Source organism: Juglans microcarpa x Juglans regia, chromosome 5D (assembly GCF_004785595.1).
Source record: "Juglans microcarpa x Juglans regia isolate MS1-56 chromosome 5D, Jm3101_v1.0, whole genome shotgun sequence".
NCBI classification, from domain to species: domain Eukaryota; kingdom Viridiplantae; phylum Streptophyta; class Magnoliopsida; order Fagales; family Juglandaceae; genus Juglans; species Juglans microcarpa x Juglans regia.
The window spans coordinates 23,163,661-23,190,955 of record NC_054602.1 but is presented as its reverse complement, the minus strand read 5'-3'; the positions used below and the strand labels follow the sequence as shown (position 1 = coordinate 23,190,955).

At 37.9% G+C, this 27,295-nt stretch overlaps 3 protein-coding genes and 2 long non-coding RNA genes across 6 annotated transcripts in view; 4 read left to right on the top strand and 1 right to left on the bottom strand.

The window, feature by feature from the left end:
- Positions 1-1,197: 1,197 nt before the first annotated feature.
- LOC121265824 lies at positions 1,198-9,222 on the bottom strand. The gene is made up of 2 exons (XM_041169485.1): positions 7,987-9,222; positions 1,198-1,218 (listed from the first exon to the last, which is right to left on the bottom strand). The coding sequence occupies exons 1-2, from the start codon at positions 9,181-9,183 to the stop codon at positions 1,198-1,200; spliced, it is 1,218 nt and encodes a 405-aa protein (XP_041025419.1). The 5' UTR covers positions 9,184-9,222.
- On the top strand, positions 2,234-14,864 carry LOC121264961. 2 transcript variants are annotated; one of them, XM_041168374.1, is made up of 6 exons: positions 2,234-2,456; positions 3,730-3,811; positions 13,614-13,751; positions 13,875-14,153; positions 14,272-14,540; positions 14,625-14,864. In XM_041168374.1, exons 4-6 carry the CDS (start codon positions 14,039-14,041, stop codon positions 14,661-14,663), a joined length of 423 nt encoding a protein of 140 aa, XP_041024308.1. In that variant the 5' UTR covers positions 2,234-2,456; positions 3,730-3,811; positions 13,614-13,751; positions 13,875-14,038; the 3' UTR covers positions 14,664-14,864. The 2 variants fall into 2 exon arrangements, with proteins under 2 accessions (XP_041024308.1, XP_041024307.1); XM_041168373.1 differs by lacking the exon at positions 3,730-3,811.
- LOC121265822 lies at positions 9,555-10,961 on the top strand. Its single transcript, XM_041169484.1, has one exon. The coding sequence runs from the start codon at positions 9,555-9,557 to the stop codon at positions 10,959-10,961; it is 1,407 nt and encodes a 468-aa protein (XP_041025418.1).
- A 265-nt stretch (positions 14,865-15,129) lies between the features above and the next one.
- LOC121264963 overlaps positions 15,130-27,295 on the top strand; it is a 23,332-nt gene continuing 11,166 nt past the window's right edge. Inside the window, exon 1 of the long non-coding RNA XR_005940585.1 lies at positions 15,130-15,811. This is a non-coding gene — a long non-coding RNA (uncharacterized LOC121264963). The remainder of the gene's footprint in view (positions 15,812-27,295) is intronic.
- Positions 19,288-20,800, top strand: LOC121264962. Its single transcript, XR_005940584.1, has 2 exons — positions 19,288-19,539; positions 20,410-20,800. It is a non-coding gene; the product is annotated as an uncharacterized LOC121264962 (long non-coding RNA).

Below are 27,295 nucleotides of genomic sequence, written 5' to 3'. Positions count from 1 at the left end.
GGGCTTGCGTAATGCTCCTTATAACATTTGAAAACTTGAAGGTTGGGAATGCAAAATAACATTAAGGCATGATCCATAACGTAAGGGTTGTGCAAAGTAGAAGCAACCTTTTACCTTAGAAGAAAAAAGCAAAATATTTCCTAAGAAATATCAAAAGAGCACTACTTTTGTTGCTTTGTGACGCGTTTTGTAAAATAATAACTTTTCCTTCTTTGATTTTCGTAGCCCCAACATTTTAATCTTTGGAAAGCATTGTCAAGTTGTGGATGAGGGCACAAAATAAATAAGTTAAAGTTAACAAGGCAGAAAAAAACAACAGGATTAAGAACAATCATAGATGAGCATCTATTCTTTAAACCTTAATTATGTTGCTACTTTAGAATCACCAAAAGATCATTATCTTCTCTACTTTAAATTGTGGAACCCTTAAAAGCATAAGAAGGGAATTTCTCGCTTGTGGCTTTTCAAAAGATTAGGAGTTCGTGTTATTCTTGTGATTATGTGGAAGACCAAGGTGGGTTTTGATCACTCCTAAACTCTCTTTCTTATACTCAAGCACAAGCTAAATCTCCTAATCTATATTGTTATATTCTCTTCTACTTTTGATCTATTATTTCTTTTATAACTTTGCTCCCATCTATGAAGACGCTAGCCACCCTCTATCTCATACCGCTTTTACTTTCATTTTACAAGTTTTCCCCTTTTATCCAACCTTTTTCATTTATTTACTGGGAAATGTTTCTCTTTTATTCCTTTTAAAACTGCTTCCCGATCCTCCCTTAGTTGATCTCATCTTCATTCTACTTTTATTAAACTTCTTCCAAAAACTATTACTATCTAGAGCTACTCATGATCTATTTTAACCTAACAATAATATGGACATAGTCTACCTTCACTTGCTCTAGAAGCAGCAGGAAATAAAGTGAAAGAAATGAAAAACAGTTTACCTCGAGTCTAATATGACTTGCAGATTTCTGCTCTATGTGGCACATCCTTGGCCTTATGCACTGCATTTCATCTCTAAGCTGTGCCTTCTTGGAAATAACATCTCTATAAGTGAATTGAGACTAGTTTTTTTAACTCACTTTTATGCCTCTCCTCATTGTCCATACAAGCATATTTGGGGGATCTGATTAGATACCCCGGGGTGCTTTTTACCTCGATTATTGTTATAGAAAATGTTTTAGCCTATCTCTCTCAAATATGCAAAATCAGTTCCTACATTTGTTGGTGTAATCATTTATTATTAAGAAATGATATGAGAATGAGCACATACCAGTGTATTAAAAAGCATGATATTATGGTTTAGACCCAATTTGTCTCATCTTAGAACCTTTTGTTTATCTTCAATATTGGGTGTTGTATTACCAACTATCCATTCCAATCCTTCATTTCATATAATATCCGTGAAAGCATTGTCTATAGAACTGACTTGCTTCTGCCAGTGTATTAAAAAGCATTATATTATGGGAAAGTTTACAATGGCCGCTTCTATTAGAAACATAAGTTTATCTTTGACTTGGTTGAAGTACTTGAGAGTATAGTGCCTTTATGAAATAGTCGGGAGTGATCCTTTTTCTTCTGACAAACTGCTAGTGTCAGATTTTTTGTTATTTATGTACTCATATATGTAGGAGTACATATATTATATTGAGTATAAAACGAACTATTGCCCTTCAGATTTGTCTAGTAAATACATTTCATTGCTTAATTTCGATGGAAATTTGTTAAACACATGCACCAGCTTAATATATATATAGGCCATTAAATTAGTTTTTTCCTTTCTTTTTTTTTCTTGTTTGAATATGATAATGCAGTTCCATTCATTAAGAAACATTACAAAGTTTTCCTTAGATAACCTTATTCACAATTTACTCAGCACCCTCCTAAGTCCAACATTGAAATTCATTCTAAGATAAAGGAAATTTATATAATATATGTGCAACCCCTTTGCCTTCCCTCTTCACAAACTTGATCTGCCCATTCCTGAAAGCTCTCTCAGGTTCATCTTGGCTTGCCTGATTGGTGCTATAATTATACCCCAAGGCAGAAATAACCTATGCTTAGCAACAGTTACTCCTATCTTATCACTGTATACCATTTTTTTTATATGTTTTAATTACATATGATAAAATGCAAGTATTTTTTCCAAAATAAATGGTATACAATTTATTCATCTTCCATTCATTTATCATCCTCTCATTATACCATAGGGTGATATTAAAATTGGTCTCTAAGTATATGTTTTGCATATTAATATTAGACTCTGGTATATATATCATGGCAGTTTCTTTATGCAGTCTTTTTTATTTCTCACAAAATTAAGTGTTTCCTAAACAAATGCTAATGTGTGTATAATTAGGTCAATTTAAAGGATTATTGTCAGTGATAGTTGGAGCTTTACGTGCCTGTGTCTTCTAGAAGATCTTATTAAAGAGGCAGGGGGCCCTTTTGAGGTAATTACTGTAGACATAATACAACATCAGTTTATATCGCCTACATAAACTGTTTATGTAGGGGAACAATAGGCATTTGTTTGACTCAATTGTGCTCTGCTCATCTCGGCCAAGCCTAGTTGTTGTATCATGTGGCTTCTTTTACACTGTATACGTGGCTTCTTAATTTCTTTAAAAGTAATTACCGAGTACTAATTTGGTCTTACTTGGATATTGCTAAGTTGTAATACACAAGAGGAACACATAAATGCAATGATGAGTCATAATTATTATACGGTCAAAAGAGATAGCGTTTTTGTTAATTGTGGTTTGATTCAAGTTAATACATTTTGTCGTGATATCCCCGCGACAAAATTCTGTTCATGACGATATGTTTCATAGTTTGCATCATTAAGTGCAGTTTCGGTTTGTAAATTTGGACATGCATGGGTTTAGGCATAATTCTCATATAATGAAATGTGCAAGTTAGAAATATCAAATGCATTTTTGGTTTTCTGAAATTGGTTTTGTGATACTCATATTTTAAGTCCAACACTATTTAGAGTATAATTACATGTAAGTTTGTGAGTTAAGGTAATTATGGTGGGTCAAAATTAAACTTCTCAAACAATTATAGGTCCAATTGGTATTAGTGAAAATTGCAAGTATTCTGGACAGATTGTTGTTTTTAGAAGTTTAGTAGTGGATGATGAGTAACAAAATATGAGTACTAAGGCTTCCTAACCTTATTGTAGCATTATTGAAGTTGTGGCCAATTTATATTTCCTTGCAATCTATAGTCTAGCCTCTATCTTACTCTAGACTTTTTCCTTTTGTTTTTTACCCACTCAAGAATAAAATGCACCACTATAATAATCCATTTTCTTATTGGTCAAAGTGGTAACTCCAAAATTATTCAATAGTCTGATGTTTCTGCTACCTCCTCCCATTATAGTTTTGATCAAGGTAGGGAAAAGGCGTCCGTGAAAACACGTTCCAGGTCAACAACTTTTTCATTCCTTTCCACAACCTCCTTATTTTTGCCCAAGTACTGTGTTCACAAGTGCAGTTCATATGAGCATTACGTAATTCATAGATACCATAATTGTTTTCCTTATAAGTAACGATAATATTCAAGCATACCATCTACACGTTTCCATAACCTCCAAAATAGTTCCAACTCTTGTGTAACTGGACCATCTAGTTAGCATCTTTATATGCACCTTCTTTCTGCCCTATACCAACAATGTTCACATATATGACTATGTTTAACATTATGACATATTTTCTACAGCACTTCACTACTCCTGGCATAAACACAATCAACTATTCACCACTACCTTCATCACTCCACAACGATCTTCATGGCAACCCCGGTTAGTATTGTTTATGCCATCTTCTCTTGTTCTCCACAAGCACGTAACTTCGACTCCGTTGTACACTTTTGCTCACCAATGCACTTTCTCAAATTCTTTACCCGTCCTCCATATAGCTAATTTTTTTTTTTTTGATAAGTAAGATATAAACTTTATTGATGTGAATGAAATAGGCATATACCTAGTACACAGGAAGTATACAGTTGAACACCTAGATACATTCTAAGAGCGTTAAACTAAAGATAGGAATTCATGTTTATCATCCCCATTTAATACAATAGCTGAAAACCAAAGCAATAAAGTGTGCAGAAAATAATTCTTCAGCTCCATCATTGTTCTTTCCTTGTCTTCGAAGCATCGCATATTCCTTTTCGTCCAAATACATCACATGATACACAACGGAATCATTCTCCAAACTGCTGCCACTTGATGACTGCCCTGCAATTTCCTCCAACAACCCATCAGCTCCACCACTCTCCTAGGCATTACCCAAGCCACACCGACCCGTCGAAAAATCTCATTCCACAACCCTCTTGCTACATCACAATGTAGTAAAAGATGATCTACCGATTCTCCACTCTTTCTACACATGTAACACCAATCCAGTACAACGCATCCTCTCTTCCTCAAATTATCCGTGGTTAAGATCTTCCCAAGGGCGGCATTCCAAACAAAGAAAGCAACTCTATAGGGCACTCGAGACCTCCAAATGTTCCTCCAAGGGAATGAGGTGTGATCCTGTGAAATCAAAATTTTATAATACGCTTTTACTGAGAATTTCTTATGATCCTGGAACCTCCATTTCAAGCTGTCTTGTTGCACCATAGTAGACCCTAAAGAATGTAACAAGCTGAAAAAATCTGAAACCATAGATAATTCCCAATCATGAATATCTCTATTAAACAGAATATTCCACTGATGCGAACCATGAGCAAATAATCGCACTTCCGCCACAGAAACGTCCTTGTTAACTACAATACGATATAAAGCTGGAAACACATTTTCCAATGCATGATCTCCACACCACACATCCCGCCAAAAACTGATTCGGTCACCCTCACTTGCGACAAAACGAATATGATTTACTAAAATAATCCACCCCTTCCTTATGAACTTTCATAGCCCCACTCCATGCCCCCCTCTCACTTCTTTAGAACACCAACCACCCCAATCAACCCCATATTTAGCATCTATTATTTCCCTCCACAAAGAACCCTCTTCCATATGATATCTCCAAAGCCATTTCCCCAACAACACTTTATTAAAAGTTCTCAAGTTACACACACCCAACCCCCCATACTCAACTGGAGAACATACTGTCTTCCAATTAACCAAATGAACTTTCTTCTCCTCTCCTAAGCCTCCCCATAGAAATGCCTTGAAGAGTTTCTCAATTCTATTCACCACCCCTGCAGGCATAGGAAAAAGGGATAAAAAATAAGTGGGGAGGTTTGTAAGGGTACTCTTGATAAGAGTGAGACGACCTCCTTTCGATAGATACACCCTTTTCTATCCAGCCAACCTTTTCTCTATCTTTTCTACCACCCCATCCCATATAGCTCTACTCTTGAAAGTAGCACCTAACGGAAGACCCAGATATTTCATTGGGAACGAGGACACCCTGCAACCCAGAAGACTTGCTAGATTGCGTATATTAGGGACCACACCCACCAGAACCAACTCAGACTTGTCAAGGTTCACCTTAAGACCTGATACTGCTTCAAAACAAAGTGATAATGCACGCAAAGTTTGGACCTGACTCCCATCCGCTTCACAAAACAACAGAGTGTCGTCTGCAAAAAGAAGATGTGAAATGATACAAGAGCTACCAGAGCCATTTCCCACCTGAAAACCAGATAAAAAACCCCCACTAATAGTAGCCTGCAACATCTTGCTCAACGCCTCCATAACTATGACAAAAAGAAAGGGAGATAATGGATCACTCTGTCGCAAACCCCTCGAACTATGAAAAAAACCTGCAGGAGTGCCATTAACTAGAACTGAAAACCGGGCCGTTGAAATGCAAAAACGCATCCAAGAAATCCACCTATCTCCGAAACCACACCTCTTCAATAAATACAAAAGGAAATCCCAGTTCACATGGTCATAAGCCTTCTCCATATCTAGCTTGCAAAGAATACCTGGACTTCCCTCCCTCAATCTAGCATCCAAACACTCATTTGCAATGAGCACCGAATCAAATATATATCTCCCATGAATAAAAGCATTTTGAGGCTTGGAAATAATATTTTCCAGCACTAGACTAAGCCGATTAGCAAGGACCTTTGAAATAATCTTATAGACACTGCTAATCAAACTTATTGGGCGAAAATCCTCAATATTCGACGCCCCATATTTCTTTGGAATGAGTGCAATAAAAGTCACATTAAGTGATTTTTCAAGCTTTTGATAAGCATGAAATTCACTGAACACCGGCAAGACATCACCTTTCACCACATCCCAACAAGTTTGGAAGAAACCCATTGAGAAACCATCCGGACCCGGCGCTTTGTCCTTAGCCATACCAGATATGACCTTGAAAATCTCATCTTCCACAAAAGGTCTCTCCAATACACTCACAAACTGCGGATCAATTGCCTCAAACGGTAAGTCATCAAGCTTCGGCCTCCAAGTTACTGGTTCGGTAAGCAGAGTCTCATAATAATGTGCAATGTGACTTTCTAGATCAGCCGAAGAAGATAGCACCTGTGTACCTGAATGTAACAACTCAATCGCATTATTACGTCTGAGAATTAGCCATTTTGTGAAAAAACTTCGTACACCTATCACCCTCTTTCAACCAGAGGGCTCTGGATTTTTGATGCCATGAAGTCTCTTCTAACAGCAACACCCTTTCCAACTCTGCCACAACCGTTACTTTTCTCAATAACTCCTCCTCCGAAGCCCTTCCCAATAATTCCTTACCCTCCAACTCCTGCAACTCCTCCATCAAAATAGACTTTTGATTGTCAATGTGATAAAAAACTTCTAAGTTCCATTTCTTCAGGTCTTGCTTTAGAGCCTTCATCTTACCTGCAAGAATAAAACTCGGAGTGCCACTAAACTGGTACGAAGTCCACCAAGTTCTCACCATCTCTACAAACCCGTCCACCTTAAGCCACATATTCTCAAACTTGAAATACCGGCGACCCCCTTGAATGCCACCACAATCTAAGAGGATGGGAAAATGGTCTGAGCTGACTCTAGCTAACCTTTTCTGGCTAACTTCTGGATAGTGGGCTTCCCATAACGGTGAGACAAGAAATCGATCCAATTTCGACCAAGCACGGCCATTAGACCAAGTATACTCACCACCCACCAAAGGGAGGTCCATAAGATCCATATCAAAGATGAACTCAGAGAATTCCGCCATGGCCAAAGTGTGTCGATGATGCCCCGATCGTTCACTAGGAAAACGAGTAATGTTAAAATCACCTCCCATACACCACGGCACATCCCATAAAGAGTGTATTCCTGCCAACTCCTCCCACAACCGTCGTCTATCTCTATCTATGTTAGGACCATAAGACCCTGCAAAAGCCCAAATCCACCCATCGCTCACATTTTTGAATAACACCGAAACCGAATACTCTCCAACACACTCCTCAATCGCCTCAACCACTCTTTTATCCCACATTAATAATACTCCACCTGATGCTCCCTGAGAGGCCAAATAGGACCAACCCATATAAGAACATCCCCAAATACTACGCACAAAACTTCTATCAATAAAACCCAACTTTGTTTCTTGCAAGCATATCACATCTCCCTTCCATAATCTCAATAGCGCTTTGATCCGAAGGCGTTTGTCCCTATCATTGAGACCCCTTACATTCCAAGAAACAATCTTAGGCTTCATTAAAACTTAACTTACCCCTCCCTTTTGATCTAACCCTTCCACTACTCCCCTCCTTGACATCATAATTGATGGAGCATGTTAAGCGTTTAAGTTCCCTATCTTGTTTTGATGTTGATTTCGAACGGCTAGCTTCAATAGCCACAAGAAGGGCCATAAATTGTTCCTCATAACCTCCAAAAGAGACCCCAAAAATTTTCTATAGCTCCTCTACCTTTTTAAAAATCCAATTCGTCGAACAACTCCCATAATCACTGGGAGGGAGTGTACATAAAGGAGTAAGAGCCCCCTCTTCCCCAACACTGTTATTGGGAATCACCGAAACATCCAGCTTATTTGTTTCACCACTTAAAACCATATTATTAAGAGGAGAATCATCCCCATAAAATAACTCATCAGGTCTACTCATCACCAAAAGTGGAAGACCACTCTGAACCACATCACTATCCCGCGAAAACACCTCACCGCAAAGAGACATCTCTCTATCCCTCAAGCCAGACTGCTCGTGCACCACTTCTGGGACTTCGTCCACCACACACAGTTCCGATAGTCCATTCTCCACAGACGCAGAAGTTAACGCCAGAAACTCCCCCTCCTCTACCTCTTCCCGTCGGAACTCCTTTACCGTCTCACCTGAGTGGTCGACCGAGGGTGTCGGCAACTTCTGTGCCGGCAGGGTTGCCAATAATGCACTTATCGGCGCCACAGGAGCAACATGACCCTGGTCCAAAATCTCGGATCCGAGTCGGATCTCCTTTTCCGTCTCACCAGAGGGTTCGACCGAGGTTGTCGGCAGCTTCTGTGCCGGCAGGGTTGCCGGTAATGAACTTATCGGCGCCACCCGCTGTCCCTGGTCCGATATCTCGGATCCGAGAACCTTCCCCGACCCAACTATCTCCACTGCCCTCCAGGCCTTCACAGGGCCTGATGGCTGACCCTTGCCCAAGCCCATCGCTCTGCCCAGACCCATACCAAGCCCACCATTTCGGCCCGCCACCTCCTTACCTTTAACGCAGCGTTTTAGATAATTTATTTCATCTAACACAATGCCGATCTTCTCCTCCAATCCAGCTAACATCTTCAAAATGCTTTCCTCATTTAGCCCCGCCAATCTGCTTTCTGCTACACCATGCCGCTGCACGTCCTCAGAGATGGTTACACCTGACACCACGTCTAATGCAGCACGATACGGTACCTTCTTCAGCACCTCACTGTACGACCTTGCACCTCCTGCCCACGATGATGGAGCACCTCCCTCACCTTTGTTCTTCTTTGCAGCAACTATCTGGATATCAGCCATCTCCATTAAAATATCAGCAAGCTTCTTCCATCCCTCCCCCTTCCTTCCTTCCAGAATCACAAGCAATCCTCTCCTCTTATCACGACCAAATTCTGAGATGGAGATAAAAGTACCATTAAAGTTACGTCCCTTCCTCACTATTATCACAGTGTCCCCTTTTCTACGAGTTCGCAGAAACTCCTGAGTACCCAATGTTACTGCACACTCCTTCACCATAGAACCCAGCCAACCCAGAGTTTCCCAATCAACTGAAATATATTTCACACACGATGACTACTTTCTATAATCCTCCACCACCTTGCATTCTCCTTTCTAAACTCAAACAACTTCTGATCAATGAATACCTCCTTGCACAACCCCATCTAAACCAACCCACAGACAATACAAACCTAATGATTCAGAGAATACACTAATCCCCTCAAGAAGGAAAAGCCATTGATGAATCACTACCAATAGAAGGAAAAAAACTAAAACTGTACGGAGAGAAACTAGAGAGAGAGACGCTTTGTATGATTCATATAGCTAAATTGAAGTTATCCTTCTTTCTAATATGCTGTTTTTAACCTTTTTAGTTGGACAAAAGCTGGATGAACTTGACCGATAGACTTTGTTCGCCCGCATACGCCAAGGGGGTTAACATTTTCCTCACCCTGGCACGAAACCATTCCCGGGGAATTGAAGGCATTCGGTGTCCATGCCGTGAATGTCGTAATATGTTCTTCTTGCCTATATTTGAAGTTGAGAGTCACTTGTTCATTAAAGGGATCAATCCAAATTATACCCATTGGATATTTCATGGGGAGGAGGAAACACGGAGTTTTAATGATGACGACGACGATAGTGTTGCTGATTATGCTGACGAGTACATCGATGACATGAACCATTTGTTAGATGTCATCCAGTCAGGCACATTCGTTGATGTTCTCCAAGATCATGCCAATCCATTGCCAACTGGTGGATCAATACCACATCCACCCCCAAGTTCATCTTTCGACCAGCTACTAGAGGATGCCCGACGTCCACTTTTTTATGGCTGTACAAATTTCTCAAAACTATCATTCATTGTGAACTTGTTGCGCATTAAGACACTCGGTGGGTGGTCAATAAAGTCGTTGATATGCTACTTAACCTGTTGCGGTCTGCTTTTCCTGATGCTAAATTGCCAGTCATACGAGGAGTCAAGGTCATTGGAGCGGAGTCTGAGTTTCAACTACTACAAAATTCATGCATGTCCCAATGACTGCATCTTGTTCTGGAAGAAAAATGCTGATCTTAATGAATGTCCTATTTGTAAGGCTTCAAGGTGGGTGCCTAATACTCACAAGGCACGTCTTATCCCTCAAAAAGTGTTGCGGCATTTTCCTTTGAAGCCAAGATTGCAACATCCCTTCATGTTTGCAAAGATAGCAGGTGATATGAGATGGCATAAAGAACAACGGCCGATCGATGAGGCTAATATGAGACATCCTGCAGACTCAAAGTCTTGGAAGAGATTTGATGAAGAACATAGTTGGTTTGCTCAGGATGCTCGCAATGTAAGGCTTGGGATGGCAAGTGACGGTTTCAATCCCTTCAACAATATGGCTAAACCATATAGCATTTGGCCAGTAACCCTAGTCCCATATAACTTGTCGCCGTGGTTGTGCATGAAAGATCAGTTCTTCATGATATCCCACATTATTCCTGGGCTAAAATCTGCAGGTAATGACATCGATGTTTACTTGCAACCGTTACTCGATGAACTGTTTGAATTTTGGGAACATGGGGTACCTACGTATGATGCCTCCACAAAGGAAACGTTCATGTTGCATGTTGCTTTAATGTGGACAATCAATGACTTCCCCGCGTACGAGAATCTTTTTGGCTGGTCAACAAAAGGGAAATTGGCATGTCCATCCTGTAATGAGGGCACAGACTCCAATTGGTTGAAGTATGGTAGAAAACATTGTTATATGGGACATGTGGAGATGGAGAAAACATTTGTTCAATGGTAAAGAAGATCATCGCATACCACCAAGGGTTTTAGAAGGAGTTGATATTTTAGCTCAACTACAAATGATTGGGGATGTGCAATTTGGTAAATCTCGTCGAAAGAGAAAACACACTGCTGAAGAGTTGAACTGGACAAAATATAGCATTTTCTTCAAGCTACCGTATTGGGTAACCCTGCGTCTTTGACATAATCTAGATGTCATGCATATTGAGAAGAATATTTCTCATAACATCTTGTGGACTTCAATGAACATTCCTGGTAAAACTAAGGATAATATCAATTCTCGACGTGACTTGGAGATTTTGGGCTTCAGGAAAGAATTACACTTGAAGTATGAAGGTGAACATGTTATAATGCCACATGCATTGTACACATTACACGGTGATGAAAGGAATAAAATTTGTGAATGGTTGGCTAATGTGAAATTTCCAGATGGATTCGCTTCCAATATCTCGCATTGTGTTTCTATACGTGATTGCAAAATCTCAGGATTGAAAAGTCACGACTGTCATGTTTTCATGCAAAGACTACTCCCTATTGTTGTTGGGGGGTACTTACGAACTGATATTGCCTTGGCCTTGACTGAACTAAGCATTTTCTTCAAGGAATTGTGTGCCCGAACTCTAGATGTTAACTGCCTATCCCAGCTTCAAACTGATATCGTCGCAATTATATGCAAATTGGAAATGATATTTCCCCCTTCTTTTAGGATGTCATGGTCCACCTAGTTGTCCGCTTACCACGTAAGGCCATACTTAGGGGTCCAGTAAAATACAGGTGGATGTATCCATTTGAGAGGTATCTTGGCAAGTTCAAGCGATATGTTAAGAATAAAGCCCGCCCAGAAGGCTCAATAGCCGAAGCCTACATTCACATCGAATGTCTGACTTTTTGCTCAATGTATCTCCAAGATATTGAGACAAAGTTTACTCAAATGGACCGCAACATTGATGGTGGAGAAGTGGAGAATATAGGAGGATTCAAGATTTTCAACCAGAAAGTTCGGCCCATGGGCATGGCTTCGAACTTGCAATTATCAAATAAACACCTTACGGAAGCCACCTGGTACGTCCTCAACAACTGCGATGAGATTGGACCATACCTAAAGTAAGCATCCATTATCTCTAAAGTTCAAACTTATTTTCTTATGGCTTTTTTGGGGACAACCCATTTATATTGTATGCTCAACATGTAACTTACATATATTGATTGGACGTTCATGTGTTCTCCAAATGCAGGGAGCATTATGAGAAATGTAATGTGCATAGTCCAAATTGTACCGATCAAACACATCAAATTGAGTTTCCAACATGGTTCAAGAAATGTGTAAGCTAGCTTGCTCCCTCCCTAGTTATTTGAACTTGAATCTTTCCGACTAAGTTGAATAAACTATAAGTGATTACCTTCCAACAATATTGTTGTAGGTTCAGGATCAGCGTATCACCAACCCACTTGATGTGACTGCTGATCTGTATGCGTTAGCTTGTGGTCTTGAACGTTATGTCTCATCCTATGCTGCTTGCATTATAAATGGCAAAAGATTCCATATGAAACAACGTGAACTTCGGCGGCATACACAAAATTCAGGGGTGTTGGTAACTGGTGGTGAAAGTACTAATAATGTCGACTTCTATGGTGTTATTAATGATATCGTGGAATTACACTACATGGGGAGGTGTCGGGTGTACTTGTTCATGTGTGATTGGTTTGACGTGTGGGATCCAAGACGTGGGGTACGAGTTGATAACCATATGATCAGTATCAACATGGACAGGACTTGGTATAAGGATGAACCATTTATGTTGGCATGCCAGGCGTCCCAGTGTTTTTACATCAGAGATATATAAGGGCCCAAGGGAGATGGTTTGTGGTGCAGAAGTACACGAATAGGAATGTATACGACATTCCATAGGTGCCGAGGGTGTTAGAAGCTATTGATGGTGAATCAAGTGATGATGATGCCTATCAAGAAGATGAGCCATCATATACATATGCACCATTTTCGTGTGATGCATGTCCAGTGTCAACTCCACTAAATAGGAATGATATAGAACCTATCCACATTGATGCACTAGAAGTCACTGGTCCGGCTAGCGAAGACATCAATTCATACAACTTCATTGATGATGGCATAGTTGCTTGTGGTTTAGGAGATGCTTATGCCGATGGGGAATATTTAGATGAGGAGGAATTAGACACAGACGACGAGTCTGTGTCAGAATAGACAACAAGCCGAATATTATATGCACTGAAGACACTTAGTTTGACTCCACTAATGGGCATGTGGCCAATAAATAAAGTACGAAGAATTACAAGTATGTTCGTTTAAAGTTCGTAATCACAACATGTTGTTATTAATGTACATTTGGGTCAAGTAATGTATCACTTGTTTTAATAAAAAATTATTTTCAACCTCTAGATCTCGAATGCGCACTTAACTAATTGAGCATAGATGTAATGATAGCTACTTCGAGTACGACAGTGGTCTATGTATTTCTAAGTATAGACTCAAGTAGTGGTTGGAAACATTTGCCAATTAGCCTTCTAATGTTTTGTTAAAAGTTAGTTTCACAATTTATCTTATAACCTTATATTTATTCTTTGGGATCTCTAAGTTAACTATAACCACTAAATTGATATTACTACATCTTAGGTGGGGGTAAAAAGGCACGGTGTCGCATTCAAGTGGGGGCCAAAGTGACACGTGAAATAAGAGAGCCCGTACCTTGAGAATAAAGTTGGACCATTCCCATCTTCAGTCTGCTCGAAATGACGAGTATCAATGTTCAAGGTAGATATTTCGATCCAACGTACTTTCTTATAGTAGGTTTCTTCGATATTTCTTGCATGCTAGTTCATTGTAACCGACAGTGGCAACGTAATTTAATGGAAATGGAATGTCGTACAAATGCAGGTAATGCAAGGGGAGAAAGTTCCCGAGGAAAAGGTGTTGGAAGAGGTATTCGGGCTAGAAGATTTGTCCCATACTCATGTAGAGCCCGTCGACCCCGAGGAGTTCGTATCAATTCATAACATAGCTCAACTTTAGATGCAGATAAGTCAAGCTCGGATGACTCAATGCAGCCTCCTAGTCATCCATGGGAGCCTCCATGTCCCATTCCTCAGCCCCCACCCCATGCCAATAGAGAATCCTCACCCGTAAGAGAACCTGAACCGAACAAAGAAGATATCGGTACGGTTGTCATTTGTGTTATTTCAATTATTGTTGTCCTTGAACCATATATATGTAAACACCTAAGATTAAAACTGATCCTCACATAATAGTCAAATTTTTTTATGTTGAAATACAGATGCAGCTGCCGCCACAGTGCCTATAGCTACCCAGGAACAACCCAAACGTAGGCGTGGGCCTGCTAAGTGCACCGAGTTTGAGAAGATGAGAAAGTACGGAAAAGTGCCGTTGAAGATTAATGACGGCGAGTCGGCACTGTGTTGTCAGAACGCATCCATGTTCACGATACGGGTAACGCAAATAGTTAAACAGCACTGTGACATGAGTTATGCTAGATGGACCGATGTGTCACAGGCTCAAAAGGACGAGTTGATTGAACGTGTTCGGGTAAGACAGTTGTTGTTTCATTTTGTGGGTAAGGAAGTGGGTGTAGAATAATCGCTTCAATTAATGAAATGTTCATTCCTGTAGGGTGACTTCGTGTTGGATTGGGATCTGGCAAATCAATAGATTGATAGTCTTAAAGTAGCTACGTAAGCGATTCAATGCATTCCATCACGAATTACACAAAAAATATTTATCATACAAAAGTCACGAAGAAGCATTGTCTTCTGGGAGTAGCATGGTTGACCCCATCGTTTGGGATAAGCTGTGTGCGAGGTGGGGAAGCGAAGAGTTCAAGGTATATATTGGTTATTCAAAATAAAAAATATATATCCTATTTTATTATGCAGTTGGTGTTGACTAACATTGGGTTTTAATCTTTCATGACAAAATTAGGAGAATAGAAAGAAGCTAACCAATAACCACACAGCAGGCCGCAAATCCTTTGTTAGGATACTGGAGGAGAAGGTATAATCTTTCAACTGATTTATGCGGTAACTTGTATGGTCACAACTCCATTTCCGTAGAATCATGTTTCTGATTGATCATAGCTAACTATACAAATTCCACACTCTTGTAACGGGTGACGAATGCGACTTTGGTGGAGTTTTATGAGGAGACTCACTGGTCGAAGAAGAACAATAAATTTTTCACCTCAGCCACTGAAGACACCTATGTGAGTACGATCTTTATGTTAGGCTATTTGCTGCACAAATAGAAGGTTCAATTACTTTATATTTGAAAGCGATAAATTCATGAGGCATTACAGGACTTAACAATAACAAAAGGAAATTTTGCTCGTGCAGAAAAAGATGGTTGGCAAACTGGATGATCTAGAGCCTGAACAATGCACCAGTCAGGCAACAACGAGTGTGTTTAGGGAGGTACTTGGGCATAGACCAGGATATGCCCGGGGGCTAGGGGAGATGGTCATCTCGGAGTCGACAAGATAATGGGACCGTGAATGAGAAAAAGAGTACCTTGCCTTGATTGAACAACACAAGAAAGACGCTGACAACTACAAGAAAGATGCCTTGAACTACAAGACGCAGCTTGATGAAATGAGGGATGAAATGCGCGCACTTCGTGAGAGGCAAAATGAAACTGATAACATGTTGAGGGAATTCTTCCAAAATTTCCCGTCTTACATTGAGTCTCTCCAGTCACGTGGAGAGACTCAGTGAGCTACCATTAACACGCATGGGAAGAGCTTTTTTGTGTATTTTGGGCACTTTTTGGTGGTGGGAGATGGTGGGTGGCCAATATATATATATGTGTGTGTATACACACACACACACACATATATATATATATATATTCACAAATCCACGTATATATATATATAGTGAAGATGAAGGTTGTCTTACTTTTGCATTGTTGGAGTCATTGGGCAGTTGAGGGAATTTTTGGACTTTACTGTGTTCATTAGTTTGGTTATATGCTGATGAGTTGTTCCAATTATCTAGAGGGTGTTGGGTAAGGATCTGACATATTGTGGGCTTAGAAGAATTGCAGCATGATGAAAGACGATTCAGTGAAGGATTATTGTCAGTGAAAGAGATGAAGGTTGATGGCATAGTTTTGTTTTCCATTGATTCTTTCTCCTAGATTTTTATTTTCTCTTCTTCGATCAATGCATTTGCGGGTGTTTAGCAAATAATGTATCCCTCTAGCTACAATATAACCACATTATGTGTGCTTCTTTTGCAGATACCATGCATTTTTTATAAGATATAGACTCATAAGATAAGATAAGATACCATGCATACGATATAGACTCATAAGGAAGTCTATGAGTGATTCAATAGGATAAGTTTTGATAAATTTGAACGTACTTCAACCCCAGAGCAAACTGAGGCTTGCCAAGCAGCAGGTATGTTCACATGATATTGTTGGAGAACAATTGACTTTCGGATAACACAGTGCAGTTTTTTTTTGTTAGTTTTTTTTTTGTTATTTATTGTTTTTCATTTTACATGTCCATATATTTATTGTTTTGGCGATGGGCCCAAACAATGATTCAGGCATTTTGGATATCCTCCATCTTTCTCCTGTTCAGTCGATCAATGAAGCTTGGTTAGTGACCTACGATGGAGGGTTGGGTAAGGTAATTCCTTTGTTCTTTCAAATTCTGGATGAAACCCACTGTGTTGCTAGTTCCCACGAAATTCTTTCCTAATTCTTTTGTTGTTCTTGTTAAATTTCCAATAAAAAGGGCTAGGACTATCAAATAAATAAATAAAATTTCGAACATTGAACCTTAAATTTTTTATTCCTTCAAGTGTTCTTCAACTGAGTGAGAACCCTTTATACTTTGTTCAATATTATTCAACTATGTGGCAGAGATTCATTGATTGTTTTTGCCATTAAGGACAAGAACCTTAACTTTTTTCGACCGAATAGGCCTTAACTGGACATAACTTTCCCATTTGATTCCACATAGCGGGCTTGAATGAGTGTTGCTTAAACTGGATGTCACTGTTGCTTCCCATCCTTGTTTTAAGTCTGCGTATATTTTTATTTATTTATTGGAGTTGCCATCTTGGAAATCTAATTCAGTGTCTGTTCAGCAAAATTTATTCTTGTGGTTTATGTAATTCGTGCTAACACTATTTTGGATTAGAGTTTTGCAACTATGATTGGTTTTTGCACAATTTGCCCTGCATTTCTATTAAGTCTGGTAGTTCGTGAAAGAAACAAGGTCATTGTTGTGCATGTATATGCATATATATACACATTCATACTTGGTTACACTTTATACTCTGTTTTTTATTGGTTTTGTAAGTTTATTTTATCAAAAACTCATGATTGTAGGCTACCATTCTCGTCAATATTTGTTGATTTACATCTTATTGACATTTGTAGAGGAATCTAAAACAGACAGTGAATCTTCCCACCCATGGTAAGCCTATATTCTTGCTTTCAGGGCCAAAATCTTTTTTTTTTTTTTTTTAATTTTCTGTCAAACTAACCCAACCATCATCGATGAAAAAAGAAAAAAGAAAAAGACTTGGAATACCTAATGTAATGTGATACTAATTTAAACATGTGGGTAACATGGTAATAGTTTGTGGACATACGGAAGATATGATTAAACTGACTTTACAAAAATAATAATAATAATAATTAAAAAAAATGGGAGAAGGCTCCCCCGATGGTCAAGGGAGCAAATTCAAGCCATCACTTAGTTGACTGCTTTTTAATGCTAAAATGATTTTAAATGATTTGTAACTAATATTAATTTGTGAGTTTTATTAAAATGTGTTGAAGTGTAAAATGTTGAGATAAATAAAGAAGCCATTTTGAATGCTAAAGTCAACGCTTCCTTGGGTTACTATATTTTTCTGAAGGTTGGTAATCTGGTGTGCTTTTTTTTTGTTCCTACAAAGCAAAAGGAAGCAATCTGCATTGAGCAATCTGCATTGAGCAATCTGCATTCAAGTCCATTCTCGCATATTGAAAAGAAAAGCATAAAACAGTAAGGTCATTGTTACCTTCCTCTTCTCTTTAGATTTCCTTTTATGCTAATACCGTACTGTTTTAGATCTCCACCGTAGAAGTCTTATGAAAAGTTCTAAGATCAAATGGTATATGGACTATGTTGAATGGAAAGGAAGCATGAAAATGCATGATGTCATCTCATTAGAATTAGGAGTAGAGTCAGGAGTGGTCCCTCAATAAGTTCCATGCAGTCTTCAAAGTAAAAAGACCATTCGGAGTATGTTTCCATACTCCAGTGTCGATCTTTTCCTTGTCCCAGCCTGATGGAGAATTTACCTCCTGAAGCAAAGTCAGGTTATTGAGTGCCTGAACATTTGGGATGCACCTATGAGTGGTTGAGTATAGATCTTTGACCAGTAAGTGAGGAAAAGTGATGACAAAACCCTTATAAACCAAGGATCCATTCCTTGCCCAGTTCCCAAATCAAAAAGAAGCTGAATCCTCTTGAATAACGCATTGGCTTTCTTGCTGAATAATGGGAAGAAATTTGCATATATTCTGGACATATTGGTGAAAGCTGGAAGCTATTGACAGTGAGACACTCCACTAATGCTTTTCCATGCACCCAATGTAGGTGATTTCCCTTGATGACAACAAGACGCACAATTTCTAGCTTTATCACCTTTTAAGTTGGAATGGAAGAAATTCCTTAGACCACTAAATTGACATGTATACCTTCAAAGACTTATATTAATCCAATTAGAAAAGTATGTGCTTCTTACATCTGATTTATTTTCTGAAATAATCTAATAGAATCCTCCAATCTAGTTTAGTGGGAAGCTTAATTTGTCTATACATGTTATTTTTTAAATGAAAATAGTTCAAATTTAGTGGCAATTTGTATGCAAATATTTGGATTGGAGATTTGTACTAATTCTCTAGATATGAGGCTTGCTCGCTCTATTCGTATTTACAATTAAAATGGTAGCATTTTCCTATCAGAAATTGTTGTTAAAATTAGTGAGAATTTGTATGATTTGTAATAGGAACAGAGACTTGTATTACTGCTCTACAATATGAGTTGCGATACACTCCCCCCTCGAGGGTTGATTCCAATTGCTAAGCATGAGCGTTGTATGTATAAAGTGCATGAGCAATTACGTGAAGTAAGCGAGAAGGCTTACAAGCCTTCCCAACTCTGCCATCGGTCCTGCTCTTACCGTATAATTAAATACTATCAGAAGAGCAGTCAGAAAAACAATACTATCAGGTCAAATTGCTCTTTTTTTCGTGACTGCTCAAGCATGGGATAATTAAATTTCTTTTTCACCTTTTCTCCTGTCTTTTTATTTCCTGATAGTTAAAATTATATGGTGACATGCATAGCCACTGCCTTGGCATTCAGTTGCCAATTTTGAATAATTGCTCTCACTTTTTTGGGCTTTACAGGTGATATGTTTACAGAGGAACAGAGAATGAGTTGGTTGAATCAGCAGCTGAGATGCTCTATGGTCTGATTCATGCGTGTTATATATTGACAAGCAAAGGAATGGCTGCTATGGTGAGATTTAGTTCTTATGTGTTATATATACCAGTTGCCTAGTGTTATAATCACCTAACAAGAGCTATTTTTTTTTTTTTTTATAATTATTGTTTAAAAAAAAACATCAATAACAATATTGTGGAGGTCCAATTCGTTTTTGGTGACCCAATATCGTCCCCTAGATTTGCAATACAACATGAGTTTCTTTAACTCTTTCTAGACATTGATGGAGCCTATTTCGAAACTCTCTTTCCTCACTTCATCTTGCTGACATACCGGCACCTCAAGCCTCAAAAGGCATCACAAAGCTATTTTTCATGAGTTTGGATATTTCATACTTAGAAATATTTATTGTGATTGTTAAAATATCCAATTGGACTAAATTAGCTCCTGTTAAAAGGTATGTAGAGGGTAGCCTTTATTTTTTATGTAAAGTTGCTCATATACATCTTAGAGAAACTGGGCATGTAGTGTTTTTTCTCTTTCATCTATAGTTTTTCCCTTGCTTATTGGTTGTTTTTGCTTTATAATAGCTGAATGGAGTGTAAAAGGCAAATTTGTTGCATTTCCTCAGAAAAAAGGCTAAAGAATATAGGCTTTGATAAAAGTGGCTTTAATAAAAGTGGCAAAAGAAGTGGAGGGGAAGTGGGACTGGTGGGTGGTTTGGCATGGGATTCTACTTGGTTGTAGTTTTTTTATAAGACCCAACATGTAAATCTGGGTGTTAGATATTGGAAGTGGATTACTCATATTGAGGTTTGCTTGCATGCTTCCATTGCTGACATTATGTTGGTTTAAACAAATAGAACGTTTTGTTATATATAACTGCTCCTTTATATATAATGGCTCTAATGGTGTGTACTGATTCATTTTATCTATAACTGTCAGATTGGTGTTTGTCGAGATGGAAATATGAAATATCTCACGAGTATAAGGGCATTGATGCAATCTTGTAAGGAGTTGTTCTGCCGACCCCTCATGCCCAGGTGCATATTGTTAGATCTGACTAGATATAATTTATAAAGATAGAGGAGCAGCACATTTGACATATTTGAATGATTTATTCTCAATATTTAGTAGTTAAGTTGTAAGTTTTGGGTTTCGATTGGTCAACCCTAGTGTATAGCCCTTAACTACATTAATGTGAATTCCCCACCTCAATCGATGAATTGAATGTCATTAATTTATTAAATTAGATGGAAATGGTTTGAAAAGGTCTATCATGGAATCCTACATGTTCTCAAGGCATATATAGTGCAAGTTCAATCTTTTTCCTTTATGTTTCATGTTTCTAAGTATTTAATATCGTAAGGCATGGGTACTGCTGGATAAACACTAAGTATTATATAGCAATGAAACAATATTAAGTGCAGTTTATTTTATATTTATCTTATTCCAGGTCAGTCACTAAAACAATATTATTTAAATCATCAGATTTAATGGAATAAGATAAATATATTGTTAATAAAATAAACTGTATTCCATTAGATGAAGTGTGCAAATGAAGCCCAGCCAACGTCTCTAGGTGTAGCGGAAAAAAAAAAAAAATCAAAGAACATTTTGCGGCGATTATTGATCGCCGAAAAGAGTGTGACTGAATAAAGTGTAGTCCGCGACGATTTAAATAATCGATGCAAAAACTCAATTACGGTGAGCCTTATGCGCCGGAAAAAGTAATCTTATAGGGAGATATTTATAGTGACGACAATCTTAATCATTGCAGTGACTTTTGGTGGCGGTAAGGATCCTTTTGCGGTGATTACTCCTCTGTTGTAATAACTTCAAATGTGACGAATGTGAGGATCGTTGAAAATGGGCGAAGATAATTACGGCGAATAAGTTGACATTAGCGGCGATCAGGATTCGTGGCAAATAAAAACTAGCCGTGATAGTTTGATATCGCTGGTATTAACATGGATTACTTGCGGCGATTAATTGAGCATTTGTGATGGAAATAGTCGTTGCTATTAATTCTTTCGGCGATTATGTGGGAACCTAATAACACATATTTCGGGTTTTTTTTGTTCATTTTGTGGCGACAATTTATCACCGCAAATAGTCATAATTCCGGCGAGTTTTTAAAATCGACGAAACTGATCTAAAATGGCTTTAGGATTTCGTTGAACCTGCGACGATTTAAAAATTGCCAAAAATAAGCAAATCTAGTGATTAATATGTGTATTTGCGGCGATTTTGAGTGCTGGAAAATGTCTGATCTTTTGTAGTGGATTCAAACAAAGTCTTGAAATGAAAAAAAAAAAAAATTGAAGTTACGAACGTGTCTTAACATGGGCTTTGAATTCTCCCTATATATATATATATATATATATATATATATATATATATATATATATAAGAATTACTTGACCCAAGTCGTTGATGTTTATACGAGTTGATGTCTTCATGATTGAAATTAAATAGGGTATAAAAGGAGGGGTAGGGGAGAGAAGAAAAATAACAAAGAAAAAAAATAGGAGGCCAGAAAGAAGATGAATGATTATAGCAGCAAACATATGACCTACGGCTACCGCACTGACAAATTGATAATCACGTAACTTAAAATGGCCCAATCCTAATGCTCCATTAGTTAATGTTGATGATCAAGATCATCCTAGTTGGATTGGACCAGGCGGCTAGGTTTCTTGCAAATGCCAATTGAATTTATCCTATAAAAATCCATTCATCTATACTTGACATTTATTATTTCCAACTCTGTACAACTTAATTGAAAAGTTATATATAGCAAGAGTAATTGTACATATAATTGTGAAGTGCGTAAACGTTGCGTAATCATTTTGAAAAAAAGTGAGATTCACTATAAAAAAATTAATTTTTTTCAAGTGAATCTCATGTTTTATTCACTTTTTTCAAAATGATTACGTGGCGATTATAAAATTTACGATTGCAAAAACCAAATACATAAAGCTTCATCTCTCAAAACTAGAAAAGAAAAAAATACTCCTAATTTCAGCATCAAATAAAATCATCTCAGCTGATTGAAAAGTGGTTATTCCACAATTTCATCAAAAGGTCTATCAAAGCTTTCAATTTGATCGAGTCCATCTCAACATCATGCTCGATTTGAAAATAAAGCTGCAAGGCAAAACCAAACTGAGAAGAAGAGAGGTCACAAAGAAGTCAGAGGAGATCAAAACCAAATTTGTTTTGCCACTAAGCCCCTTCTGCCCAAAAAGAAATGGGAAAAGGGGAAAAAATTATGTCAATGAAATTTTTTTGCACAAGTTGATGCACTGGTTTATGCCAACATAAATCAACTGAATCACCGTCACCTCCAACACCTGCTGAAATCCCCTTTTGCTAAGGTCATCCAATGCACATGTTCGATGAGAAGTGAGATAAGGTAATCGCTACAAACAAGATACTTTACAACATATTAACTGAGCCAAATATCTCCATTTATTGAACTAATTATTATGTCATTCAATGTGTTCATTGTACAGATTAATCAAACTTTTTTAGCTACACAAATAAAACACATGCACACACCACAGATTTCCACAAATGAATTATTAACTCACAGTGTTGTCAACTTTGTTAAATCCTTCAGTGGTGGAAACAAGCCAAGAGAACCATTCAAAGCCACTACTTCTCCTCCATATCAAAATCCAAAAAATAATCCCAGTCAAACCCAAAAAAAATCTATAAGCAAACAAAATCCTAGAGCTGCCAGTATAACACCAACATCATTCACACAAAAATTGAAACAAAATTCTAACATCATGTTCATAACCCATATCCACTAAAGTAGCAATCCAGTTCTAATTACCTCCATCACAAAGCACCTCACAACTCTAAGCCACCAACACAGACAACAAAGACACAAAATAATCTTTATTACGCACTCTTGCAGCACAAAATAGAGAGAGAGAGAGAGAGAGAGAGAGAGAGAGAGATGGTGGTGGAGAGATGCCTACCAACGAGGACGAATAGCATGGTGGTTGTGGTGACGGAGCAGGATCAAGGAGGCGTAGAGATGAGGTAGAGACCAGGAGCTGCTCGGCGCCATGGAGTGGGTCTTGAGAGATGTAGCAGAGAGAGAAACAGAGAGAAGGAGGGCCACGGGCTGCTAGGCAAGGCGTGGAGGAGAAGGAGACTCCAATGGAGGACTGTCGATGGTGTCGAGGTGTGAGTGCTAGAGAATGGCGCCCCTAGCGGTGGTGATTTTCAGAGAAATCTGAGAGAGAGAGAGAGAGGTGATGCCAGAATATTCGAAGAAACGGAAATGCCCGGTGTGGGGGCTAGGGGAGAAGGAGGGGGTGGCCGTCGAGGTGAGGTGGCGGTGGCGTGGTGGGGTCGTTGGTAATGGGTTGTGCACAGTGGCGTGGGTTGAGGGAGAACAGGGATTGGGGAGATGGGGGAGAGGGGGTTGATCGGTGCAAAACTGCAAGTGCACAATATCGTGGTTTTATAGTAAATTGATGAGAAGAGTATCGTCCTCAGGGATTGGTAACTTACTTTTGACAAATACTAAAATTATACTAATCTTAACTTTATTTAGAAAAGTCTCTAAGATTTTTGTAATTGCAAATTAAAATAAAATTAATTCAAAGAAAATACTCAAAGGAAAAGCAAGATATTGTTCGAAGATCAAATCAATGGGAAAGAAAACTTTTAGGAAATCGATTTCACCTAATTCCTTACTATGCTTTGCTCATCTAATTAATTGAATTTAATTCTCTCTATTTGTTAGCAAATCTCCACAAACATCCAAAAGCCTCTTTCGATAGTCAATTGGAAATTATTCTTATTCATCATGTTACACAAAAGTATGCAAATTAATAAAGGAAGAAAGCAATAAGATCAATGATTTTAATACTACATAGGTTCATACAAGTCTTTTGATCTCTATATTTACCTATGCCGAAATATCCAAGATCTATCCTATAATTCCCTCTTTCGATAGCAAATCACAAGATTAAAATCATCTAATTAATGGCTAGTTAATTCGAAGCAATAAGGTCAGAATAAATCAGACAAATATAGAAGAGAATTACTTCAAATTAACATAGAAAATCAAGCATAGTTCGGAACTAGATTACATCCTTTTCCTAGAATAAAGAAAATTTAGTTCATGCTAAAAATTAAATTTAACATAAACGAATGCACCAAAATTTTTCTGAGAGAAGAATAGAAGAAAATGAACATAGAAAATTCTCCTCGCAGTCTGCAGCGTCGTCCCTTGCAAGCCGCAACGCCTGAAACCAAAAACTCTAAAGAAATGCCCCTAAAAAACTCTCAATTTCGTGCTAATGATACGCTTAAATAGGGTAGGAAATAAACCTTGATGTCTTCATATTCCTGCACACAAAATCGCCTAAATTTTAGGACTCAACTTGGCAGCCACGTATGCACTTCAGGAGTTCGAATTTGGAAATCCTTATTAGAGACAACTTTGTAGCGCTTTAAGATAGCTTTCCAACGCGTTAAGCATCGCATCAATCCGATATTGGAGCGAAAAGTTATGATTAAAATACTAAAGTGTGTCTATGCTGTCTGCTAGCGCGTTTTGGACTCTGATCCGAATTATTCTCAAACCCCATCATTATCCTTATTTGAAGAGTCCTACACTCATTGAAACTTCTTAGATTGTTCCAACGTCTTTCCCACTTGAAAGTCTTTTGAATTCGAATGGGTTTGGACTTGCTCTTTTATAAACTCTGAAATTAAACATAAAAATCTGCTCAGGAGTATTCCAAAGTAAATAGAAACTCAATTCAAGAATACACATTAATTCCAATGATTTCTATTAACATTTTAGCATTTTAGTCCAATAATAGGGTATTTAGACTAAAGTTTAAAGTTAAGAAGTGATAAAATATAAAAAATTATGCAAGTCATCAAACACCCCCAAACTTACAACTTTGTTTGTCCTCAAACAAAAATAAAAAAAAATAAAAAATAAAAGACCACTATAGACTATCAACTTGACCCCATAGGGAAGTTTCATCACTCACCAAGTCATGATCTGAATTTTGATTTCATCACTAGTATCTTACTTTTTTAACATCAAAGATAGAAAGAAAATCAATAAAAAATTTAGCAATTTGTCAAGCAAGAGTTAAGCATTTTTTACAACCTAAAGCTAAGACCTTGAGTGTGTGTGTGATATAGTCAATTCAACTCCAAATCACCTGCAAACTCAGATAAAAGTAGAACAACTGAAACCAAAATAATTCTCTCAAAACTTAACCCCATAAGTCCAATTTTGACCTTGAGTGTATGTGTGATATAGTCAATTCAACTCCAAACCACCTGCAAACTCAGATAAAAGTAGAACAATTGAAACTAGGGGTGGCAAGATGTGACACGACCCGTTAACTCAACACGAACATAACACGATAAAAGTGGGTTAGGGTTTAGCCTTAACGGGTTTGGGTCAAAACGGGTTGACCTGTTAAGACACGATTGCTTAACGGGTTGATAACGGGTCAACCCGCTATGACCCATTAAGAAAGTTAAAGTTACAATTATACCCTTATACCTAAAAAATAAAATTTTTGGAATTTTAATTTAGATATTTTTATTGTTTGGATTGTAATTTTGGACTTGTAGTTAGTTTTATATTTTTTTATAGATATTGTGATTTTAACATTTATATAAAATTATGCTAAACTTAACTAGAGGGGGTTAATTTTGGGTTTGTTCAATCCATTTACAGAAACGGGTCAAAACGGGTCGACATGACACAACCCGTTATGTTAATGGATCGTGTTAGGGTTTGAGATCCTGACACGATAAACTTAATGGGTCGGGTTAGGGTTGACCTATATAGTATAATATATATGTCTTGACACGACACGAACACGACCCGTTAACACGATTTGACAGCCCTAACTGAAATCAGAATAATTCTCTCAAAACTTAACCCCATAAGTCCAATTTTCAGAAATCCTCTCCACTAATATAGTCAAACCAAAATCAGAGATCAAAAGGTCTTTAATTAGATTGTAATGACAGGCCACAGGGTGAGGGCTAAGAAAGAAATGGATATGGAAAATCAAAACAAACTGGGAAAATACGTAGTGAAAAAAACAATAAAAGAGATATCCACATGATTCAAGCCATAACTCTTCCTCGACTATATGCTCATACTTGTCATATTATTGTTGCCGTAATCAATGAAGTAGTACCAAGTGCACCTTCAACAAAATCTGAAGTGATTTACATTCCATTTATTTAATTTTTTTTTCTGCCATGATGGATAAATCACCTCTGAATAAAAGACGAACCCAACAATAATACTTTTTTTTTTCCATTCAGCCACCTCAATTCTTGGAGCCTTTTCAAATCTTCAACCTCTTTTGTTTTTTTGTTTTTTTTTTTTTTGTTCATCATTTTTTTTTCACACTTTGATCAAATAGAACATAATTTTCTTTGAACTAACTTTCTCTTTAAATGTAGATTTCCACCAAAGTATTTTCTTAAACTGTAAAAGGTAAATCATAGTTTTTCAGGCTTAGAACTGGAATGGTTTATGTAGTTAAAAGAACAAATAAAGGCTCATGTAACATAAGGCTCAAGGGGGTTGGCTATGGAAATACACCATGCAATGATGGCATGATAATCAGGATGGCTGGGAAAGCTTTTTAGTTATACAAAAAAATTGCCTAGATCATTTCTCTAATATTTGGTATCAACTAGGATTTTGCCTCAAGGATCCATCAACGGATTCTAGAGTAAAGTAAGATTGAACTTCCCTGACCCAGTTAATTCAACTCCTTCTCTTCATAAGAAAAATAGAATAAAGAAAAAA

Coding starts and splice junctions, on each gene's coding strand:
- LOC121265824 (XM_041169485.1), bottom strand. CDS start 9,183: ATGGTGAAGGAGTGTGCAGTAACATTGGGTACTCAGGAGTTTCTGCGA. Junction 1,219..7,986: donor CAAATAAGCTGGATGTTTCG/GTGATTCCCAAT, acceptor CAACAAATGTAG/GAACTGATTTTGCATATTTG.
- LOC121265822 (XM_041169484.1), top strand. CDS start 9,555: ATGAACTTGACCGATAGACTTTGTTCGCCCGCATACGCCAAGGGGGTT.
- LOC121264961 (XM_041168373.1), top strand. CDS start 14,039: ATGCAGCCTCCTAGTCATCCATGGGAGCCTCCATGTCCCATTCCTCAG. Junction 14,154..14,271: donor ACCGAACAAAGAAGATATCG/GTACGGTTGTCA, acceptor GTTGAAATACAG/ATGCAGCTGCCGCCACAGTG. Junction 14,541..14,624: donor AGTTGATTGAACGTGTTCGG/GTAAGACAGTTG, acceptor TCATTCCTGTAG/GGTGACTTCGTGTTGGATTG.